At 38.5% G+C, this 23,544-nt stretch overlaps 1 protein-coding gene across 1 annotated transcript in view; it reads right to left on the minus strand.

The window, feature by feature from the left end:
• Positions 1-23,544, minus strand: part of PKHD1 (PKHD1 ciliary IPT domain containing fibrocystin/polyductin) — a 484,305-nt gene that overhangs the window by 133,615 nt on the left and 327,146 nt on the right. The window contains 5 exon segments of the mRNA XM_043591641.1: positions 1,467-1,624; positions 3,194-3,362; positions 4,498-5,376; positions 9,754-9,906; positions 11,286-11,440. Of these exon segments, the coding sequence (XP_043447576.1) occupies positions 1,467-1,624; positions 3,194-3,362; positions 4,498-5,376; positions 9,754-9,906; positions 11,286-11,440 (1,514 nt within the window).

Raw genomic sequence — 23,544 nt, forward strand, 5'->3', positions numbered from 1 at the left:
GTAACTCTCACAAAAAAAAATGAAGCAGGCACAGTAGGGCTAGAGTAATGGAAGAATAATTATTTTAGGGTGGTCAGGGCTGGCTTCTCTGAGGAGCTATCATTTGAACAAAAGGAGCCAGCTCTGCAAAGAAATGAGAACAGGATATTTCAGGCAGAGGAGACAGCCAATGCAAAGGCAACCCCCAGGGTAAGAATAAGCTTAGCATGGTAAAGAAAGCATAAGACCACGATAAATAAAGAAGAGTGTCACAGGGACCAGATACTATAAGACTTATAGGCTTGAAGTTTGCATTTTATTTTAGGGGAATGGAAAGCAATTGGAAAGTTGAAAATATCACTCTTGCTACCTTGTGAAAAATAGTTTATGGGCTAAAAGAAGAAAAGAAAAAAGACTGTTAGGAAGCTATTCTATTCCCTTGTTGGATGATGGTTTAGAAGTGAGAGGGTTTATATCAAAAAAAAAAAAAGAATAAATGCTCCTAGATTTTTTACTTAAATAATCTCATGAACGATGGTACTGAGCACTAAGGTAGGGTCATCTAGGGAAGGAGCAGATTATGGATGCGGATAGAAATCAAGAACCCACTTGGGGCATGTTGAGTCTGAAATGCTGATTGTACATCCCAATGGAGTCAGTTGGATATACCAGACCAAAGTTCAGGGCTGGAGATATAAATTGGAAGTCATCAGCAGTGAATGGCATGTCAACCTTGGATTTAGCAAGATTAGGGAGAGAATAAAACAGATCTGAGAACATAATCCTGGAACATTCCTTCATTTAGAACTTAAAAAGGGGAAAGGAGACTAGAGGAGAAGTATGGAAAGAATCAACCACTGAAACAGAAAGAAAGCCAGGATAATTCTTTCGAGTTATGTGCAACAGATTCCACCTGAACTCAAATGGAAACTCAGAGTCCAATTGTTTGTGGAAGTAGGACAATGATCTCTCCGGGGGGTCCAGCTATTAAAACTGATCACTAAATGGGCTCTGGTTGTATAAGAGCAGAAGGAATTTTGATTACAGGCCCCCCGGGGACAACCAACAGATGGAAAAAAGGAAGGACAACTGCACACCATCTACGCCACCACCCTGAATGAGCGCCTTCAAGTCTGGATGGAAGAGAATTATTGACTCAGATGGCAGAGGAGCTGGTTCCCTGGCAGACTGTGAAACACTGAGCAGCAAGAGTGCTGCTTCAGGTCCCGGTGAGCTCACTACTGAGATGTTCTCACTTGTGCACAGAGCTGCATGTTAGAAATCTGTACCTTGCACAAAGACACAAGCGATCTCATGGAGGGAATAACAATGCTGTAATGACATTGCTTAACCACTCAACATTCTTGTGATAGCAGACTCCAACTCAAAATCAGTTCCTCTCCTGGATATTTTATTCCTGATAGACAAGCCAGCCAAACCACATGCATGCTCCCTGTACTGGAGGCATAAGTTCACATATAACCAACCTGTGTTGAAGAAGGATCCAGTCCATTCTGCTTCCGTTTTAGGGAATACAGAAACTGGTGGTGGCAGACCTAGGGCTCTCCCATCCAGATCCTTAAAGAGATATTTTCTTGGATCTTCACAATCTGATTCAGGGCAGACCAGTATTCCTAAACTTTTCCTGTGAAGATAGACACAAAGCAACTCTCTCATTCCATAAGCAACACAAAGAAAACATATTTGTAGTGCCGCCATGAAAAATAAATGAGGATTTTATTATTAATAATGTGTTATACATAGATAAAAAGTAAAGCTCTATAGAGAATTTTATTTCCCCGTTATATGGGCAAAAAGAAAGACATTCTTGTAACCAAATATTCCACATATCTGAATATATAATTTTGCTTCAATTGCTAATTTTGTAAGAAGCAAGATATAATGAAGTATTCTTAATTCTAATATCTACTAAATATAAAATAATAATTTCTTTATGAAACTTTGGGGACTTGCAGTATTTTAAGATTATTACTGTAAATTTCAATTCTATTTGTGCTATATACAAACAAGGTAAAAATAGATATTCTCATTCAACATGTATCTATTGAATACCTACTACTTATGTGTTGGAGGATACAGTGGTGATAAAGATAGACATATTCCTATACTTTCAGAATTTAGAGTCAGGCAGGGTATATAAACAAGTTATAGGCAATTATAGCATTGAATTATAGAGAATTTATTCAATTCCCCCTGGTCTAATAATTTTAGGTACCATTGGTAATAACATTAAATATTTATTGTATGCCAACCATGTGTCAGGTATTAATAATATAAAGAATCAGATGCTAATATCATTTAGCTTTATAACTATTTCATCCCATAAGTAAGGCATGAATAAACATAAAGAAAATTGGGCAAAGAAAAAATGATAGAATAACACAAATTGAAAATCTCATAATGTTTTGGTACCATAAAAATGGGTCAGGGATGGGCATTAAAATGAGATTACTGTTGGGCCAAACACATTAACTTTCTAATCAGGACAATTTTTCTTGATTCTTTTCTTCCAGCTAAAGGAGTTTGCCCAATATTGTGGAGGAAAGAAAGTAACCCATTCTCCCTGCTCCTAACTTTCCCACTCTCTTTTATGAGAAAAAGAATTCCTCATGTAGTTTTCAGAGAACATATGTTCAAGAACAGTAGTTACAGAAGGTCTACATGCCAAAATATAAGCCACTTCGTACAGTTCAGGGATTCCTGGCAACAGACACAGTCTCCTTCTACCTCCTAGTCCCTGCTCAAGGGTTTCTGAGCCTCCTTCAGAAAACTAGTGACACCATACTCCATGGAAGAGTCAAGAATTGGGGTAAATTTTTTTCCAGTAATTTTGAAAACATCCCAAAGACATATCTCTAATAAGGATAAACAATGAAACAATATCAATAAAACTTTGCATTCTATCACTTTTGTTCCCTCTTTTAGCTAAAAACTGTCACAAGGCTCAACCCAAATTGAAGAGAGAAATAGCCTCTATCTCTGTTGTGAGAGAGACTGAAAAATCTAACAAAAGGCATGGCTGTAGGTGGGGTAAAGAATTGGGGCCATTCAATCAATCCACCTTATCTTTCCAGAAGAACATATTTCTATTCACATTGATGATTTTATTCTCTTTTTCTAAATATGGTTAAGGATTTGAGGAATTGACAAATATTTCACAAACATGGCTTATTGGAAATACTAAAACTGGTACCTGGTCTGCAAAGGAGGAAAGTAGAACTTGTTATTATCTTTGATATTTAGCATCCTGGTCCTCTCTGCTGTAATAGGATGCACGATTCCAGTGTTCTCTACATTGGGCAGGATGCAGACATCTAGGTCATCATTATAGCAACTCTTCACAAAACTAGAAAAGGTGACATCTGAAAAAAAATTTAAGGTGTCATAATATTGGATCATATAAACTATCTACCACAATATGGACTATACAACTAAATATTCTTATACCAATGCAGATCTAGGAGTAAGTTTAAGCTATCCAGGGTAGTTCCAGGAGTTAACATAAATCCTGACTTAAAATATCTGTAGTTCTGGGGCACCTGGGTGGCTCAGTTGGTTAAGTGTCTGATTTTGGCTCGGGTCATGATCTCATGGTTTGTGAACTGATTTCAAGCCTGGTGTTGGGCTCTGTGCTGACAGCTCAGAGCCTGGAGACTGCTTCAGGTTCTGTGTCTCCCTCTCTCCATTCCCCTATCCTTCTCTCTCTCTCTCTCTCTCTCTCTCTCTCTCTCTCTCTCTCTCTCTCTCTCAGATATAAATAAACATTAAAATAAATACATAAAATATAAAATATCTGTAGTCCTTCAAGATGTAGACATTGTATACAAAAGATAAGAGTATATTCCAACACATTAAAGTCTGAAGAGCAATACTTTTCATCAAACTTTTGATCAATATCCAATGAGGAATGAGTACAAAAGAGACCTGATGGAAGAGTAACATCATGGGTTGTGGCCGGATTCTAATCCAGGCTGCCTACCAACTTTACTAAACCTCAGTGAGGCACAATTTCTGCATCTGTTTCATCCTTTGTATAATAGAAAAAGCAATACCTACCTAAGAGAATTGTCATATAATCAAATTAAATAATCAAATTAAATAAAGTTCTTCAACATGAATAAAGCAGTGACTTTTTAATTTTTTTATTTGAGAGAAAGAAAAAGGGGGAGGGGCAGAGAGAGGAGGAGAGAGAATCACAAGCAGGCTCTGTGTTGTCAGTGAAGAGCTTGACTCAGGGCCATGAGATCATGACGTGAACTAAAATCAAGGGTTGGGCGCTTAAGAGACTGAGCCACCCAGGCGCCCCAAGCAGAGATGATTTAAGGAGCCACTCACTGTCATTATCACCACTGTGGTTATCAATAGCAAGCAGATTATCAATTGGACAAGAGGCCCTAGACTACATTTTACCCTCTTGTTGATATAATTTCAGAATGCTATCAAAGATTCTATGCACAGATATATGAAACTACATTGCTTATAAACCAACCATCATACCTTGAATTTTCATAATTCCTGAAATTGAATGGTCATTCCTGACTCTGTGCCAGGGCTCCTGAGGCCACTGATTTGGTTCTGAGGTGAATACAGGCCATAAAATCCCAACTCGACCTCCTCTTGGATTGGAAGGAGCTCGATCTGTTGAAGTCACATTGGCAGCGCGAGGTTTGACTCTGTCCTGAATGCAATCAAAAGAAGAGCTAGTGGCCACAATGACTGAATTCCTAAGTACAATCTGTAAATTTTCAATGTGCCTCTGAGGAGCATAAGACATGTATACTGTTGCCAAAAGACCAATAGCATTATCTACCAGAGTGATGTTCTCTATCTCCACACTGTTTTCCACATGTAGCATGGCACCGTAGTCAAAGTTCTTAAAAGCTAAGAAGCCAGAAATACCGGTACAGTTGTCTAGTCCATTTTCCTTATAGAGATGAAGGCCATGGAGGCTTGAGTGGGCCACGTTGTCAGACCAATGAGCTTCAGGAGAGGAACACCTGTACCCTCGGATATGAAAGCCCAGTCTTTCTGATCCTGCCACGACATTGCCAAAGAGGTTGATGTTCTTTGCCTGGTTCACTTTGATTCCTGCCACCCAAACAGTGGACCATGATGACTGTGTCATCAGAACCAATAGGTTATTAGAGAGAGAGAAGTTCTGACCCTCCAAATCCATGCCATGGCCAACTGTGCCAAACACTACATTGTCATTTAGAATGATCCCATGGCTGGCTGCAGCACGAATGCCCCCACCACAGCTTTGGTGCAGAGTAGAAGAAATTATCCAGGATCCTTCTGATGCATTAGTAAGTTCAATGGATGAATACAATGGCGACCCAAAGTTCTGAATTTCCACATTTGAAAGTTGAAGAACACCTGAAAACAAAATGAATATTATCAGGTACTTTCTCCTTCCTACAGAAGGCAAAAGATTGGCCCATTTATGGGCATCAGGAGATGCAAATTTGTTAATGTAATAGTTTGTTCTCAACACCAGAACTATATTTCCTATGATGAGTCTCACTAACAAAATATGAATCATTAGAAATATCACAGTAATGCATGAAAGGTTTTATGTGCCATCTGAAGAGTGTGGCAATAGAATGGAAGGACAGGAAGGACAGATAGGGAAGAGAGAGAGGCTTTGGAGATGAACCCAGCCAGCCAGGCAATTCTGGGTATTTGCCTCCAGGGCTGGTCAAAGACCTGAATTACAATGAAGAGAGTGTGGATCCCAGGTTTCCTCTCGGTGACCATGTGAAAAGGCTATCACCATCCCCACAAAGATATTGCGTGAAGGAATATCATGGTCAATTATATTAAACAAATACTTTTAAATCATTTTAAACACCCTGTAAAATCTTTTCTGTTTTTATCCTAGCCACACAACAGCCCCTGTCTCATTTTGACAATAATAAGATTCTCTACATCGTTTATGTCAGGAGAGGATAGTGAATTATTTGGTCATACTGGGAAATTTATTTGTACTAATTTAAGTGGATATTATAAAACCACATTATGAACTACACCCACTAGGTTGATTTAAAAATATAATGGGCATTTATATGTCAATGTATATACTTTTGGTAAAATAGATTAAGAACATGATTATAGAAAAAAATGAGGTGAGTTAACAACTATAACAGGTGACTCTCATATAGCCCTCTTTGGTATCAGGGACTGTTTTAAGTCATTTATCAATATTGTGTGTGTGTTTGTGTACATATGTGTGTGCATACGTGTGTGTGTATGTGTGTGTGTATAAACTTTTACCTTCACAAATTCTATGAGGTAGGTGCAATTATTATCCCCATTTCACAGATAAGGAAACTGAGGCAGAGAAGGTTTAATAAGTAACATGCTAGACTTGGACATAGGCAAATGCATTCAGGGGATATACTACTAACCAGCACGCAGGCACACTAGGGGAAGTGGGAGACATGGTAGAATAAAAGGAATAGCTATTCAATGGGATTTACACAACTGGGTTATAGCTAATGTGCCAGTAAGTAGTCATGTGCCCTTAGCTACCCAGGTCACAACTTTATCCATCACTTGGTTTCTTTTTTTTTTTTTTAAAGGTACTGCCAAAGGTGACCTATAAAGTTATTTCTTTTATTTAAAAGGGAGAAAACTATAGTGTTTTAGTAATAATATTTAAAGCTCAAAGGTAGTCCAGACTAAACCCTCTACCTTCCACCCTCCCTTTTCACAGAGGAGAAACTAACACCCTTGCAAATCGGCTGCCTCGAAGGACCACACCATCATCTGAAGAAAGATGAAGTGAAAGACCATGTATGTCTTTCTTGGTAGCCAGACACCAGCATTCCAACATATCTAAATTTCTCAAATGACAATGATTAAGGAGGCACTGGTGGATGGAATAGACATTATCACAGAATGATAAAACATCCAGAAACTACTTGTCTGGTGGTAACATTTTTTTATATAGTGTCCCTCACCAGTAGCACAGAGCTGAAAGGGCTGTTGAACCTGTCTCCATATGACTATGGCCCAAAGGACACCAAATGCTAGATTCCACACATAAATAGCTTATTTTGTAGAATGGAAGATGGTTCTAGAATTTCAGTCAAGGCAATATATCAGTATTATTTTAATTCGTGTTTTTTTAACATCTTATACTTGCATGGTTATAATTCACAGTTTTAAAATGCACAAAATCTTTTTACTTATATGCATTTTTAACCAATGGCTGAAAGCTAATCAATAGTAAATACTTAAAATGTCTTGAGCATTTAGGTAGAGAATTCAGTAATGTTTTTTCCTATATTTCCTTTTGGAAATAACAATTCTAAGTACAAATTGCTGGATGTTATTGGTCATAAAAAGAATGATGGGGTACCTAGGTGGCTCAGTTGGACACTTAACGTGTCCAACTGTGGCTCAGGTCATCCTCGCACGAGTTTGTGAGTTTGAGCCCGCGTCAGGCTCTGTGATAACAGCTCAGAGCCTGCTTCTGATTCTATGTCTACCTGTCTCCTCTGTTTCTGCCCCTCCCCTGCTTGAGCTCTGACTCAAGCTCCCTCATTTAACTCTTGGCCTCATTTTCTACCCTACGATTGTTCAATACCCATAGCTGGCATCCTTGACCGATAACCTGCAAATTCCACCTCATCCAGGTCCTGAGTTACATTAAAGAAAAATACAAGGCTTCTTAATTTAGTGTGGGAAACTGGATTGTATTCTGGAACAGAAAGGGGACATTAGTGGAAAAACTGGTGGAATCTGAGTAACGTCTTGAATTCGGTTGATAGTAACACACCAGTGTTCACTTTTTGATTTTGACAAACGTACCAGAGATATGGCAGATATTAACAATAGGGGAGACTGTGCAAAAAGAACCCAGGAACTCTCGATACCACAGATGCAACTTTTCTATAAATCAAAAATGATTACAAAATTAAAATTTATTTAACAAGGGCTTTGAAATTCAGGCTTCAATTTGGATGTTACCTCTGCCACTTTCTAGCTAGATGACTTTTTTTACTCTTCACTTTCCTCATTCCCATTTATGCAGCACTTAATACATAACAGTTACTATACTTATGAAGCAGCAATGAAAGACCCAACCTTATCCTCAAATTGTTTGCAAGCTTGTAAGTGAGTTTTACAAATAAGCAGGCAATTTTATCAGTGACTCTGTTTCCTCATCTATAAAAATGTTTCACTCACAAAGATATTAAAATTAGATGAGGGGCACCTGGGTGGCTCACTTGGTTAAGCATCTGACTTCAGCTCATGTCATAAACAGCTCCTGAGTTTGAGCCTTGCATCGGGCTCTGTGCTGACAGCTCAGAGCCTGGAGCCTGCTTCAGATTCTGTGTCTCCGTCTCCCTCTGCCCCTTCCATGCTCACTCTCTGACTCTCTCTCTCTCAAAAATAAATAAGCACTAAAAAAATTTTATAAAGATTAAATAAGATAAAATAGGCGTGGAAACCACCCTTAATCCCAGTCTATAACACCTCTTCCCCTGAGGATGATTTAAGAAACCCTGGATCAGCGATGCCGGAGGTTCAGAACCACATCAGTCTTGCTGCTCATTCAGCACTGGCTTGGTGCTAAACTGTCAGAATTGGTCTTCTAACTTGTTCCCGTGACCATGTTCTAGCTTGGCCTGCAGTTTCAGTGAAAGGAGGCCCTGTCTCATTTCTAGAAGACCAGGATTCAGCCTGTGTTTCAGTCTTCTAAAGCATGGTTTCTCAATCTCAACACTATTGATGTTTTGAACCAGAGAATCCTTTCTGGTGGAAGACTGTGCTTGCATTTGTCGGGTTGTAGAATGCATTGTGGGATGTTTAACATCTACCTACTAGGTACCAGAAACTCCCCCAAGTTGTGACAAGCAAAATGTCTCCATATATTGCCAAATGTCTTTTGAGAGGGAGGCAAGGAGAGAAGTCATTTCTGTTAGAACTCGTGGAAACAGATCCTATGGAGAGAGAGTTTGTTCCATAGGCCAGGAATCCTGAACTTTTGATTTAAGGTACAAACACTGCCCTTTACCTTACTGGAGGAACAGATGTGCCAACAAATGGTGTTTCTTTCATACTCAATATGTTTGGTAAGTAGTTATATCCTTTATTCCAGGCCTTTTCAGAGTCTTTTTTTATATTCACATATTCAGTGACTTTCTAAGATGGAGGTACAGTGACAGCCTTTCCCAAATGTATTTGACCAAGAAACAATTATGGAATAATACCTAAGGAACACAAGTTTAAGAAAAATGTCCTAATGAAATAATTGTGCAGCATTCAAATAGAGTTCAAGCTGCAAAGAAATGAGAAAGATTGAACTGATCATTAAAGCAGTCTAGAATATGGAAATCATTTTTATTTAAATTTACGCTATTAATTTATAGCATGAACTGAGGCCTGCCATCAGATACAGCATGCTACTGGGAAAGAGTAATAGAAATTCAAGAAAGAGATAAAATTCAAGTGGTCATTAAATCATCTATAATTTCAAAGCAGAGGAAATTTCACATCTGCTGAAGATGTTTTCTTTGAGGTAAAAATGTGCATATGTGCTGATCGCTAGTATATTATTTTAACGTCACACTGATAATTAAGCACAGATTAGAACTGAAAATTCATAGTTCCTCAGAGCACAAAGGAGCCATCTAATTTTAATGTTTTGTTTTATAAAGGAAAATTCTCACAGCTGGAATTTCTGAGTCTCCCAGATGAATAGGCTCTAATCGGTAATGCCTAATAACTTAAAATTCCGTTTACCTGAAAATTCTTCACTGTTGGACTTTCTAAAGGACCCCACAAGTAGTCTCGCCCTGCATGATGAATCAGGCTGGATTTGTATATTTCGGGTCAAAAGTCCAACCTCTGCAGCCAAACGAATGTATCGGCCATCCTCCATGACATGGACGCTTCCTGTGGCAATAGGAATTGGGCAAGAAAAAAACTTTAAAAACCTATTTCAGAAATTGCCAGCTGGGGACCCAGAGAACCTGACAAATGAAAACACTCCTTTCCCCTCGGAAGTCCTACCAACATTAAGGATGCTTTTCCTCGGGCATTCTCCACAAATGTCAGCTGAGAAATGAAAAGCTCGTTCACATGTCTCTCTTTGGGATCAGAGTGAGAGTGTTAGAGCAAGAATTCATTTCTCCTTAATAACTGTGGGTACTGGGACAAGGAAGTCAGGGCACACCTGTCCAATTAGTGGGGTCCCTAACCTCCTTCCTTAAATTCATAGGCGTGTGACTTGAGTGTGCGGTTATACATTGTCTGTGGACCTCTTTCATGACAGTGAAGAATTCCAGACCGACTGAGGCAGTGACAGAGCTAAAGCAGCAATATATAGGAGTAAAGGGACAAAGAGCAGGGGCAGCATCCTCTTGTGATGGGTCTTAAGTTCAGCACTACCTGAAGGAGCCTCCTCAGGAACAGGAATGGAGCCCCTTTATGGTTTGTTTCACTGCCCTCCATTTTTAAGGCACCTTGCATCCTACTGGCAAAGAATACTGAATATTTCTCCCCTCTCTTCCACTTAAAAAAAATCATCTTCAGAACTATGATTTAGAAATAGATTTAGACATAATCTTGTTGAATGCATGTATTTATCTCTCTCATATCAGAGACAAAAAGATATTCCCTAACCATTCTGTTTCCATGTTTTATTTTTTATTAGAGTTCTTAAATTAAATGTATTTATTAGACTGAACCAGGAAACTCATGGCTATTTATCATTTATGTGCAAATATTTTAACTGTACATAGTGTATAAAACTCTTCACACTTTTTTTGAGGAAATAAAAGTGTTTGGCTGTTTATCTTTCTTTTTGTTAATACTAGTAGTAGTCAGTACATAAAGTATCTGGAAGGACACATCCTGAGCATGAAAAAAAGAAGTCATTATTTACAGTAAGTACTGTATTCTAAGTGGTTGTGTGAGTCAGTGTGCCAAAAAGTGAACTGGAAATTCAGCTCCCATGAGGTTTATTCTGGCTAAGCCATGAAATTACCCAGTGACCTTGAACAAGATGCTTAATTTTTCTGCTTACTTCTAGATTTGCCATTAAAAATAAAAAACAAAACAAAACAAAATCATTCACATCTAAGTGTTCTTTAAAAGTTAGGCAATAAAATTAATGAAGGAATAGAGGTAAAACCTTCTAGGACAGGTCTAGGGAGCAGCAAGGTATTATCCATCCTTCTGAATGGCCACTGGACACAGGATCCCCAGTCAGGTTGCTGTACACATTCTTCCTGGTCCATCCACTTTCCTTAACCAACAAACCAAAGCCTTACCAATGTGTCGGTGTTTGAGCCGTTCATAGATCCTAATATGGTGAGCCTTGACTTCTTTCACAGTGAGGACTTCTGCTTCGTGAGGCTCATAAGAAGAGGAGCTAAGGATGATTTTGTCATGGGGTTGCCAATCCACTGTGTCCTCAACTATAATTCTGTAATAGCATAAAAATGGTATCAAATATACTGAGAGTGCAACACGGATCACCTACTAGTTCCAAAGAGAAAAGGAAATCCACTACAACCACCAATTCCCACCAAGGAGATTGAGTTAGAAATAATAAGCCAAGACAGAGAAAAAGGGCTTTTGTGAAAAATGTAATGCTCATGAAATCACTGGTCTGGCTTATGCGTACAGGATAGCAAAGATATTCTCCAGCCATGAAGTACATGACAAATGAATAAGAGTAAAAGTTCCAGTTTAATATACGCCAACTACACATGGTTTCTTAGAATGGATATCTTTTTCCCTGATTGGGAAACAGTTTGAATAATAAAGATATTTCTGAAAAAAACCTTTTCTCAAATTTTCTGAAGAACTATTATGCCATTTTTGGACAACTTATTATCATGCATTAAGTCTCATACCTTCATGGCCAGACAGATATAATGTCTATCCTAAAGGTGTCACATATTAGCTACATGACCTTAAGAAGTCACATAACTTTCCTGAGTTTCATATCTTCATGTGAAAAATGACAATATTGAAAGCTTCCCTCTGACATCCCAGTGCTAGTGTAGGGACTAATGGTATACATTTATTGAGTGTGCTGTGTTCTAAGTGCTGTGCTGTCTCCACAATATAAACAGTAATAGTTTGATCATTTTTGTTTGTTTGTTTTTTAACTCCCATCAGGTAAAACTTTTGTTCAGTCTTTCATTGCCGCCTAGCTTTTTCCTAGTGAATATGTCTGCTTCACAGTCATTGCCATCTTCAATGGCATAAGTTTATTTTAATAACCTGACTCTTTTGTTAGCATCCACATTTTATCCAGCATTGACAATAGATTCTCCTCTACCTTTCAATGTTCATCCAGGCAATGGGTCCATGAAACATCTATTGATTGAACAATTGGTATGCACCAGACTCTACAGTAGGTGATAGAGGCAAAATGGTAAATAAAACATGTCATTTGTATTTTTTAATAGACTAGATTTTGACTAGTAGACATCTTTAAAGAGTTTACTGCAAGGAAGGAAAAGTACACAATTTCTATATAATATGAACACTAAATAAATAAATAAATTACAGGGGATCATTTGTGGGCCAATGGTAAGAGTCTGCTATGAACCAAAGATTGTAACGAATTCACATCTGTGCACCTGAGGTTGGAGAGTCAGGGAGAGAGTCACAGAGGAAAATAAAAAGATTACTATCAATTGTTACAGTTTTAATGAAAGAAATTAGTCTTATCATTGTTCCTGATTTGTGGTGATACGTAAGTTACAGAATATTAAAGCAACTGCTGGTTTTTAAAGGCAAAGTAACTAATGTCCAAGAGATAAGAGGCACCTGGGTTGCTCAATCAGGTAAGCGTCCAACTTCGGCCCAGGTCATGATGTCATGACTCATGAGTTGAAGCCTCACATCAGGCTCTGTGCTGACAGCCAAGAGCCTAGAGCCTGCTTCAGATTCTGTGTGTGTGTCTCTCTCTGCCCCTCCCCTGCTCACTCTCTGTCTCTGTCTCTCTCTCTCTCTCAAAAATAAACATTAAAAATATTTTTTAATTATTCAAAAAAATTAAGTCTGAGAGATTAAATAACAAAACTCAAGACTAGTTTGAATTAGGACAAGGGAAGACTCCTGATTAAGTCCAGGTTCTTTCCACTAAATGACATTGCCTCACCTGTCTGACTTGTAGTCCTTCCCTGGCTAAATGGTAATGAAAAGCAATACCCCCACATCTCAGAATGATATAAAGATAATCCATGAAATTATGAAAAGTCTGTGACTTATACAATGTAATACTATGGAGTCATTTAAAAGGTACACTGTTGCAGAGCATGAATTATAAGGCATTTTGTTCATGATGTATGGAGTAAAAAAATCAGAATATAAAACAATATGCCCACTTTGTTTTTCAAATAAAAATAACAGACACACACACACATATACACACACACACACAAGACAGGAAAGATACACTGTAAAATGCTAGCCCACCTATAGATGATGAGTTTAGTAGTGATTTTTCACTTAAATCTAAATTTTCTAATTTAACAGGTAAGAAAAAAATACTTTTTTAAAAAGAAAATAAGCCTATGGATATAAAGTCACACCAAAGTCAATGAGCAGCACAATTGAAACTGATCCTTTCCTTCACAGTCAGTATTACCTGGATAATCTTTTTTATTATTATCTATACTGCTGAATAAAGTTCTTCAGACAATAGGTACCATAATGTTCTGAAGAGTTTCTTGTGAAAAGAATTGAAACTCATTTCTTGTGGACACAGGGAATTTTTAGGGCAGGGTCTGTGAGTTCTAAGCTCACCCCGAGACTATCAGCCACAGTGTGGTCTCTCCACAGGACACAGCACAGCGATACATGAGATCTTTTTCCCAGAGGCCCATGAGGCAACAGGAAGGCTCACACCACTCCTAGGGACTTCCAGAGAGCTCCCCTCAGGCCTAAAGAGAGCCCCTGACCCTGGAGTTGGGTGGTATAAGTGTCCCTCCGCCTCTCTCTCAGGATGCCTGCTTGCAAGCCCCACCTGGTTGGGCCAGGATGTATGTGGATGACCGCCCCCAGCCAGTCAGCTCCTGCTGGGACAGACTCCATCTTTCACGAAGACAGCCCTTGCTACAGCTCTGGTACTTTCTATACTGGGAGTAGTTGTGTGCAATGTTGGTAGGATAAAGAGCCCACCCTGTTTGCCTGTTTCAGACCATTTTTGTTTAGAAAGTAGTGCATGTTCTTTAATGTACAAAAGACAAGAGTGAATGAAACATTCTCACATTTATTTACACCATTATCTAGTTCTTCATATTAACTCTAAGTAGGTAGTAATTTAGGGATTGAAAAACAAATAAAAACCAAAAAGTTATGTTCTACCCTGTCTATTCTACATTGTGTCTACACTGTGTACTCACAGAGATGGCTACTTTTACTTCACCGTGCAGGAATTTAATTGTATATAAAACTGAACCTCTCAGAAGCTGAGAGAGACTAGAAGTAGTGGGTCCATATCCCAGTGCATTATCCTACAATTTAAACAGTGATGCAGCTACCAGCTTGTAACTTTTAGGGACTACAATCAAGGCAGTGTATGATATGGTAAGGATGGATACATGTCCTTATACATTTGCCAAAACCCACAGAATGTACAACTCAAAGAGCAAACCCTAATGTAAACTAAAACAAATAAAATCTCATTCCCCAACTTCCTTAAATAAGGCTTCTGCTCCAGCCAGATGAATTTGCTCACTCTCTCAGGAAATAGCTATGTGCTTCTCACCTGTCACTTAAAATACTATTGTTCTTACCCTGCCCTTCAGCCTCATTCTTAAAAATTGACTGAAGTTCCTTTCCCTTCAAGAAATCTTCCCATGGGAGTCGTGTCACTGAACACCCAACCCCTGCTTCTGTTCCACCACAATCTTGACACAATGGATACTGCTGCCTTGCAATTGGTTTTATACTCTTGCCTTCTGTGGCTATTCAACTCTGATACTGTAAGGTAATATTTAATGAAAATATGACCACCTAGTTATATAAACCCTATATCACATAGCAATGTTCTCAACAAAAAGAAACAAAGACCTATTGAAGTTAGTAGCCCAAATTTTATATTAAACATATAAATGAATTTATGGTGACCTTTTCCATTAAGGCTTCTGAAACGTTTTAAGTTCATGAACATTAATCTCTCCTCTATACTCCAGAAGCCTTGGGAATCTGTATCTCATAAGGACCATACATATATGGCAAAGGAGTATGGCCCCTTCTGCTCTGCGTCCACATAGCCACAGTGGTAACTTCAAAGAAAATGGTGGTCCCAGTTATCAATAACTTAGATGGTTCTGTTGGTCTGGGTGAGTATCAGTTTTCCTTAAATTCCAACATCCACACTTCCCACTGATGGTCTTCTACTATTTGGTTACCCTTCAACTAGCCCAGCTATCTGATTATTACTAATGAGAGTCCTATAGCTACAGGGGACAAGATAGACCTTTCTGTTCTGAGCAAAACACACCTAAAACAATAAATAAACAAAAATATTAAAAGAGCTGTTTGCAACATAACTGGACCCAAATGAAAACCATATGAAAAGACACAGGAAACTATGAATAATCACTGCAAAAGTCTCCCAAAAGAAAACCTTTAAAAATCTATAAACAAGATGCCAGCACAGTTTTCTTTATTTAGGCACTAACATTTTATCTAGTTTTGAGAAAATATCGTATTTTTTGGCCAAAAGAACATAATTACAAAAAAAAGAAAAAATGCATAGTTTCAAATTTCATTTAAAAAGTTTTTACAACCATGCATAAAGCATTCATATATAAACACCTACAACTTAAATGCATTTGTTAACTAAACATCAGGGAGGTCTTAATGATGACAGCAGCATTTGACCACAGGCTCAATGTCCCAGATGCCAACATGTTTTCTTCCCAGGAACAGGGATAGCCATAGATAGACTTCTAACACTGAAGGCTTGCTTTTACACTTCCGTTTATTTTTTTTTCATTTTTTCAGTTCCAGGAAATGTACTGCTGACCCTCAGCTGGCATTACACTATGTGAGGTATTGAAGAAATAGAATTCTGTAGCGATGCAGACATTGACGATGATAGGAAAAGCTATCAAAAATGGCAACTATTTGTCTACCTGGCTTCCTTTCTCCTTTATTCGATGAAATCCACCACGTCTTTTCTGAGATCTGCTCTCCTTAACCGCCAACCTAATTAAATGTCCTAGTGAGCACTACTGATTATAATTCCACAAACCCTTTGCTGACAGGCGGGCAAGGGATCTAACCTGCCTTTGTTTGGGAAAGTCCATCCCTTGGGCTTCATTTTATCAGCTTTGCTGAGGTATAGTTGACCAACAAAATATAAGATATTTAAAGTGCACAATGTGATGATTCGGTATCTGTATACGCTGCAAAAAGATGACCCTCATCAAGTTAATGAACACATCCAACACCGCACATACTTACCTTTCTTCATGTGAGAATATTTAAGTTCTACTCTCTTAGCAAACTTCAATTATACAATACAGTGCTATCAACTACAGTTGCCTGGACTTTTGCACAGAAACTAAGGGGAGAGAAAAACTTATTCTCTCTAGTGGTAAAGCTAGGAAAAGCCTGACAGGTCTGGGTTCACTTGTACCCTACAGAATGTAGAAACCTTTTCTTCCTTAGATGCAAATGAGGTTGAAATAGAGAAATGCGAGAGTTGTGGCAGGTCCTGGCACAATCTCCCGAATGGATTAGAAAGGCTAATTTTACTTATTTTTACTATTAGCACGATAACTGGCATGTCCCGAGACAAATTATGAGCCAGAAACTGGCTAAGCACTTTACATTCATCGATTCACTTATTCCTTATAATTACTCTATTAGCAAGGCAGTTTTTCCTTGTATCATAGAATAAGAACTTGAGGGTTAGAAAGAATAGTTTACTCAAAAAATGACACATTTAGCTCATTACACAATTAGAATTGTTACAGTCTGCCGTTTCCCAAAGTTCAAGCTTTTTTCATTGTAGTATACTATTTCCATCCTACGTTCCTAACTCATGTGACTTTTCTCAGCATGGAGACAATGGCCAGTTTGAGATTAGGGCCCACCAGTTCACTGGACCAGACAGAATCATCTTTTTTTATTATTATTATTTCATTTTTAATCATTATTTATTTTTGAGAGAGACAGAGTGTAAGTGTGGAATGGGAAGAGAGAGAGAAGGAGACACAGAATCCAATCAGGCTCCAGGCTCTGAGCTGTCAGCGCAGAGTTGGACACAGGGCTTGAACCTACAATCTGTGAGATCATGAACTGAGGCAAAGTCAGATGCTCAACCTACTGAACCACCCAGTTGCCCCAGAATCATCTTCTTTTGAAGGCTACATATATAATCCTGAACTCCTGCCAATAAATGAAGAAGGCCACCAAATCTGTATTCTAATATTTCTTGAACTAAATTGTTATAGAATAATAATGAAGTTTGAGTAATAAGTGAAATAAATTATGGTGGTTTTTAAAAATAAATGTAAGATTCTCATTTATTAGATGATATGACACTGAATCAAGAGGCTCAATAAATTCTGATTTCCAGAAAAGACACATCCATTCAAGGTAGCAGGCATTTATTAGAAGTTTTCTTTGTGTACTGCAGTGTACTAGAGGCTGAGCAATATAGAGACTCAATAAAAAATATTATGTTTCTGTTCCTGTAGAAGCCACTTGGAGGAAGAGGACATAGACACCTTAAGTAGCTTAGTATCAGTCACAAGGAAGCCTATTTTTATTAAAATGATAAAGCAAAAAACCACATTCCATCACTGAGATGGTAAGAAAACAATGTGTGCTGGAAGGGAGATCAAAGGTCTTGCGGAAGATGTGGTGGATTATAAGGATAAGCAGGAAATGTAAAGGTGAGAGAAAGTGCAAGAGCACTGTGGTGCCCCTTATTTTATTTATCAAGTTTTTAGGGAGTTGGGTAAAAACAGTTGTTCTTGAGAGTCCTGTGTGAAGTGGGAATATATCAGAAAGGAGAACAGGAAGTAACCAAACAATATACATCCAAAGAAAACCATCAGGAATTTGATACAGGAGACAGTAAAAAAGATAAAGTCGGGGGTGATGTCAGTAAAGAAGGCCAAGGTCCGGGGGGAAAGGTTGAGATGGCAAATGATTTGTTATTTGATTCAGAGATATTTCCTTATAAATAACAGAGTAAATTGATGCATTACTCAAGAAACATAGGGAACAAGAGGATGAAGGGACTGGGTAATATCTATACACTTTCTTTAAAAACCAAATGAGATGGGGCGCCTGGGTGGCTCAGTAGGTTTGACTTTGGCTCAGGTCATGGTCTCACGGTTCTTGGGTTCGAGCCCCGCCTCTGACAGCTCAGAGCAAAGAGCCTGCTTTGGATTCTGTGTCTCCCTCTCTCTCTGCCCCTCCCCTGCTCAGGCTCTGCCTTTCTCTCTCAAAAACAAATAAACATTAAAAATTTTTTTTTCAAAGCAAATGAGAAAAGGAATGAGAAAAATATGAGAACTTCTGAAGAAAGTTCCCCATAAACCTACTTTTCTCCCAGTTTCTTCTTCCTAGTGGATGAGAGCCGTCCTCATTCAGTTGCTCAGGTCAAAACTTTTACGGTAATCTTGGGACTTTACTTTTCCTTCTACCCAATCCATCAGCAAATCATGTTTCCTCTGTCTTCAATGCGTATTTCACCATCCCATCCTCCTCCTTCATGACCACCCTAATCTAAGCCACCAGCTTATGTCACTTGAAAGACGGCAATGTTACTGCAGTGTCCTAACAGTCTCTCTGCTTCCACCCTTGATCCTGCAACACTCGGTTCCCCACACAGCATGAATCAGATGCAAACATAAACTGGACCCTGTCCCCACTCTATTCAAACTCCTGCCATGACGAGGATAAAATCTAAAACCTTCATCATAGGATTGATTAAGTAACAATTGAATTTCAAAGAATACCTGTTCACCTTTAAATGACTCAGAGTACAACATCTACTTAATACTTCTAATGGGTAAAAAAATAATTTCTTTAAATCTAAGTATAAATATAACTTCTCTTGACTGATCTGAAATCCTCAAAATCCAACATGTTCTTCATCAGCCTCCCCCAAGGTCAATTTAAGCAAGCAACTATAAAGAGTAACTTAATTTAGAGATCAATTTGTATAGTATCATATAACAAAAGAAAATAATATTGTTTCAAATATCTTACTAAGCCTACTGCCATTGGTAGTATAAGAAATAAGTATAAGTTTATAAAGTTAACATGAGGGGCATTGGGGTGACTCAGTTCATTAAGCATCCGACTTCAGCTCTAGTCTTGATCTCACAGTTCGGGGGTTCAAGCCCCGCATCAGGCTCTGTACTGACAGCTCAGAGCTGGACACTGCTTTGGATTCTGTGTCTCCCTCTCTCTCTGCCCGCCCTCTGCCCATGCTCTGTCTCTCTCTCTCTCTCTCTCTCTCTCTCTCTCTCTCTCTCAAAAATAAATAAACATTAAAAAATATATATAAAGTTAACATGAAATTTTTCCTCTGGAGATTTCACTTTAACATTCTTCATATAATAAACCAATTATACAAAAATAAATTCAGATATGCAATTCTGTTGTCGAAAGTCCATAAAGAGGTCTGAGTAAAATCTGTCCCCATAACAATATATTAGAAAGACGTATTAAACTGACTTTTTAAAATATTTTTTTAAAGTGTATTAACTTATTTAGAGAGAGAGAGAGACAGAGCCAGCAGAGGAGGAGTAGCGAAGAAGGGAGAGAGTATCCCAAGAAAGCTCTGCACTGTCATCACAGAGCTCAACGTGGGGTTCAAATTCACCAACCCTGAGGTCATGACCTGACCTGAAACCAAGAGTCAGACGCTTAACTAACTGAGCCACTCAGGCTCCCCATAAGCTGACTTTTAAAATAAGGAAGACCAGGGGCGCCTGGGTGGCGCAGTCGGTTAAGCGTCCGACTTCAGCCAGGTCACGATCTCACGGTCCGTGAGTTCGAGCCCCACGTCGGGCTCTGGGCTGATGGCTCAGAGCCTGGAGCCTGTTTCCGATTCTGTGTCTCCCTCTCTCTCTGCCCCTCCCCCGTTCATGCTCTGTCTCTCTCTGTCCCAAAAATAAATAAACGTTAAAATAAGGAAAACCAGAGGTCACTGTTTTAAGAAATGGTTTGAACAAGGTCTGTACTCCAGTTAATACTATACTAACATCACCTTGCTGGATTTTATAATGTTTAGGCTATGAAATAGAGAATTCTGAGTGAAGGGTACATGAGAACTTTGTACTAGTTTTGCAACTTCTTATGAGGCTTCAATTATTTTACATTTTTAAGAGGTTTAAAAAAGGAAGGCTCTCCATAAAATGACTGCACTGTGATCATTACATATCATCCATATAAACTCACTAAAAACTCATCATGACTCATACTAAGAAGTTTGGTTTTTAATATTTGTATCATACAGAACACTAGAATACAAGCAATGGAATCAGACAAACCATGTTAAAAAAAAATAAAAATCAGCCCCAGGAACTCCTAGCTTGGAGTTCCAAACTTATAAACTTGGAAATTTTACTTAACTTGTCTCTCCTCAGTTTTTGTGTCTGTAAATGCATATAACAATACCTGACATAGCACGGAGAGGTTTAAATGAGATAATGTACATAAAATGTTTGGTAGATGCCTGACATGGAGTAAACCCACATAAGAAGAACTCAATAAATGGTAGTTATTATAGATCACTTTCATCAATAAAATTGAATTTCTTTCAAAATAGCCTGTAGCTGACTGTGGATTACATTTCTAACACATTCTTTAAAGAAAAATCCATTCATAATGGCTCGTGCCAAATTCCAGCTTGCTAACCTTATAATTAAAGTTTCCTGTTTATCCTTGCTTGAAATGCCTACTTCACAGATCCTTTTGGGTATCAGGCACTTCAAAGTCAACATGACCAAATCTAAACTCATAATGTTTTCCCCAAAATTTAATCCTCTTTTTGTGAATGGCCCCACCATCCATGTCTGCAGTCCAGAAACCAAGAGAGTATCTCACATCCCATACATCTTATATTTTTTTTTATCTCCTGTGTCTAAATCTGCCCACTTCTCTCCATTGGTACTTCAGCTCCTGACCATAGGTTACACTCTCTCTTGCTTGCACCTCCTAAGTAGTGTCCCTAGATCCATTTTTGATGCCTGCTGTTGTCTGCATTGTACCTAAAACGATTTTTTTTAGATATAGAAATGTGTTTATGAGCACTCCCTCCTATCCATACTATCCTCTTAGAAACTTACAACAGTTTTACAATGCTCTTAGAGGGTAAAAACTAAAATTCTTGATATTGCCAGTGAATATGTCCTGACCCATATCTACTCCTTGGAACACTATTGTGCTCGGCCCTTGCTCTCCAAATCAGTCAACCTAACCTTCCTCCAAGTCCCTTGTGTGGTCCATTCTTCCTCCCAATACAGAATCACCCCTTGGGCCTCTGCTTCTCAGTCATCTGTACTGACTCTTTCTCTATCATTTTCTCTTTTTCTTAAGGTTAAAACAATTTTTTTTTGAGACAGAGGAGGGAGAGGGGCAGAAGGAGAGAGAGAGAAACCCAAGAAGGCCCTGTGCTCAGTGTGGAGCATGACATGGGGATTGATCCCATGGCATCAAGACTTGAGCAAAAATCAAGAGTCAGATGTTCAACCAACTGAGCCACCCAGGTGTCCCTTTCTCTATCAACTTCTAAAGATTTAGACCAACCCCAGTCTCATTTCCAGGCTCCAATTTGCTCCTCTGCCTGTCTTCTTGATCAGTGATATCATCTACTTCCTGGAAGACTCCCATCATTTACTGTAAGAGCCCTAAATTACATATCTAATTGTCTCCTTGATATCTTCAGTTCATGTCTTCCACTTGGCATGTCCCTGCCACCTTCCACCTTGGCATATCTGTTCCTCTTCTGGTCTTCCCATCTCAGTGCATGTTTTCACCATCCACCAGGTTGCTCAAAAAATCTGAAGCACTTCCCTCACCTCAACATTCAGTTCATTGGCCTGTCCAGACATGCTATCTCTTCTCTCCATCTCCATTGGCTCCTCCATGGTCCTCCAAGGTCAAGCTGCCATGATGCTTGGCTTCAACTGATCTCCAAACTCCTAGCCCAGCTTCTGCTTTTTTTTCCCCACCATTCATCATATGTATAGCAGCCAGAGTGATTTTCAACACATAAGTCACATTCTATCAATTGCCTTCTAAACTCCTCAGTGATTTTCCAGTCTGACCTCTCACACCTAAACAAGATATCATGTGACTTGGCATCTACCGTATCATACCACTCTCCCCTCTCCTCACTCTGGTACACCTACAGTGATTTCTCTATACCTACTCCCCAAAGGCCACCTCAGAGACAATACTGGATGTCCCTCCTTCACTGAGCTCTCTATCCCAATCTCATCAAACAGCAGTAAGCCTCCTACCATTCAGATCTCAGCTCAAACTTTTCTTCTCCAGAGAGGTCTCCCACATCCAGTTAGTCTAAAAGGGTACCCCATACACTCCACAGTTATTTTTTATTATACCACTCTGTTGCTTTCCTTACTAGCACACTTTATAATCTGCAGCTATGTTGTTTGTATTTCTGTATTAGCTTCTTTATTGTCTATGAAGATATAAACTCCCAGAGGATAGTGATCTCTCCAAATTTAGCTTTACATATATGGTACTTACAACTACACCTAATACATAGTAAGTACCCATCAGATATTTGTTGAATGACTCAATGCTGTTTGCTCTCACTGGTGTGCTCTTTCCACACAAACCCGACCCCACTTTGCTTAATTAAAAGCCATTCATTTTTTAGTTCCCACCTCTGAAATCACTCTGCAGGAAGCCTTTCTCCAACCTCCATTACTGCCTCAGGATCCCGTATTCATGTTTTCAGAATCCTATAAAGCCCTCCTTCATAGCATTTATCAGATATGTATTTTTACATTTACTTTATATTTATTTCATTAATGTCTGCGTGCAGAGACATGTCAATTTTTACTTATTATTGTATCTCTAGGCCATAACTCAATGTTTGACATAGGGTAAGAATTCACAAAAATTATGTTGAATAAAAACAATAATAATGTTCAAAAGTAATAACTACTTTATGAAGAAATTCTGTACATAAAGAAAAGCATACCAGAGCAGGAGCTAACTATCATCTCTCCCACAGGAATCCTTGCTATGCTGTATGTTCTTCCAGACATCTCTATCCACATAGATGCATACATAAATGCTATTTTAGTTTATTTGCAAAAGTAGGCTAATATTAGCCTGAATGCCCACATATCCTCCCCTTTGTCAACATGGATTTCAATCTTCCCCTTTGGTAATGAAATATTTTTAAATAGTGCTTAATTTTGTTTTAATTAACATTTATTTCAACTCTACTAGGGAAGAACATTTTTCTATATGCTTCATAGTCAAATGTATGTCTTCTTTTGGGGCTCGTGTATTCAAACCCTTTAATGATTACTCTTCTAGTACGTTCATATT

The sequence above is a fragment of the Prionailurus bengalensis genome, chromosome B2 (assembly GCF_016509475.1).
Source record: "Prionailurus bengalensis isolate Pbe53 chromosome B2, Fcat_Pben_1.1_paternal_pri, whole genome shotgun sequence".
Lineage (NCBI taxonomy): Eukaryota > Metazoa > Chordata > Mammalia > Carnivora > Felidae > Prionailurus > Prionailurus bengalensis.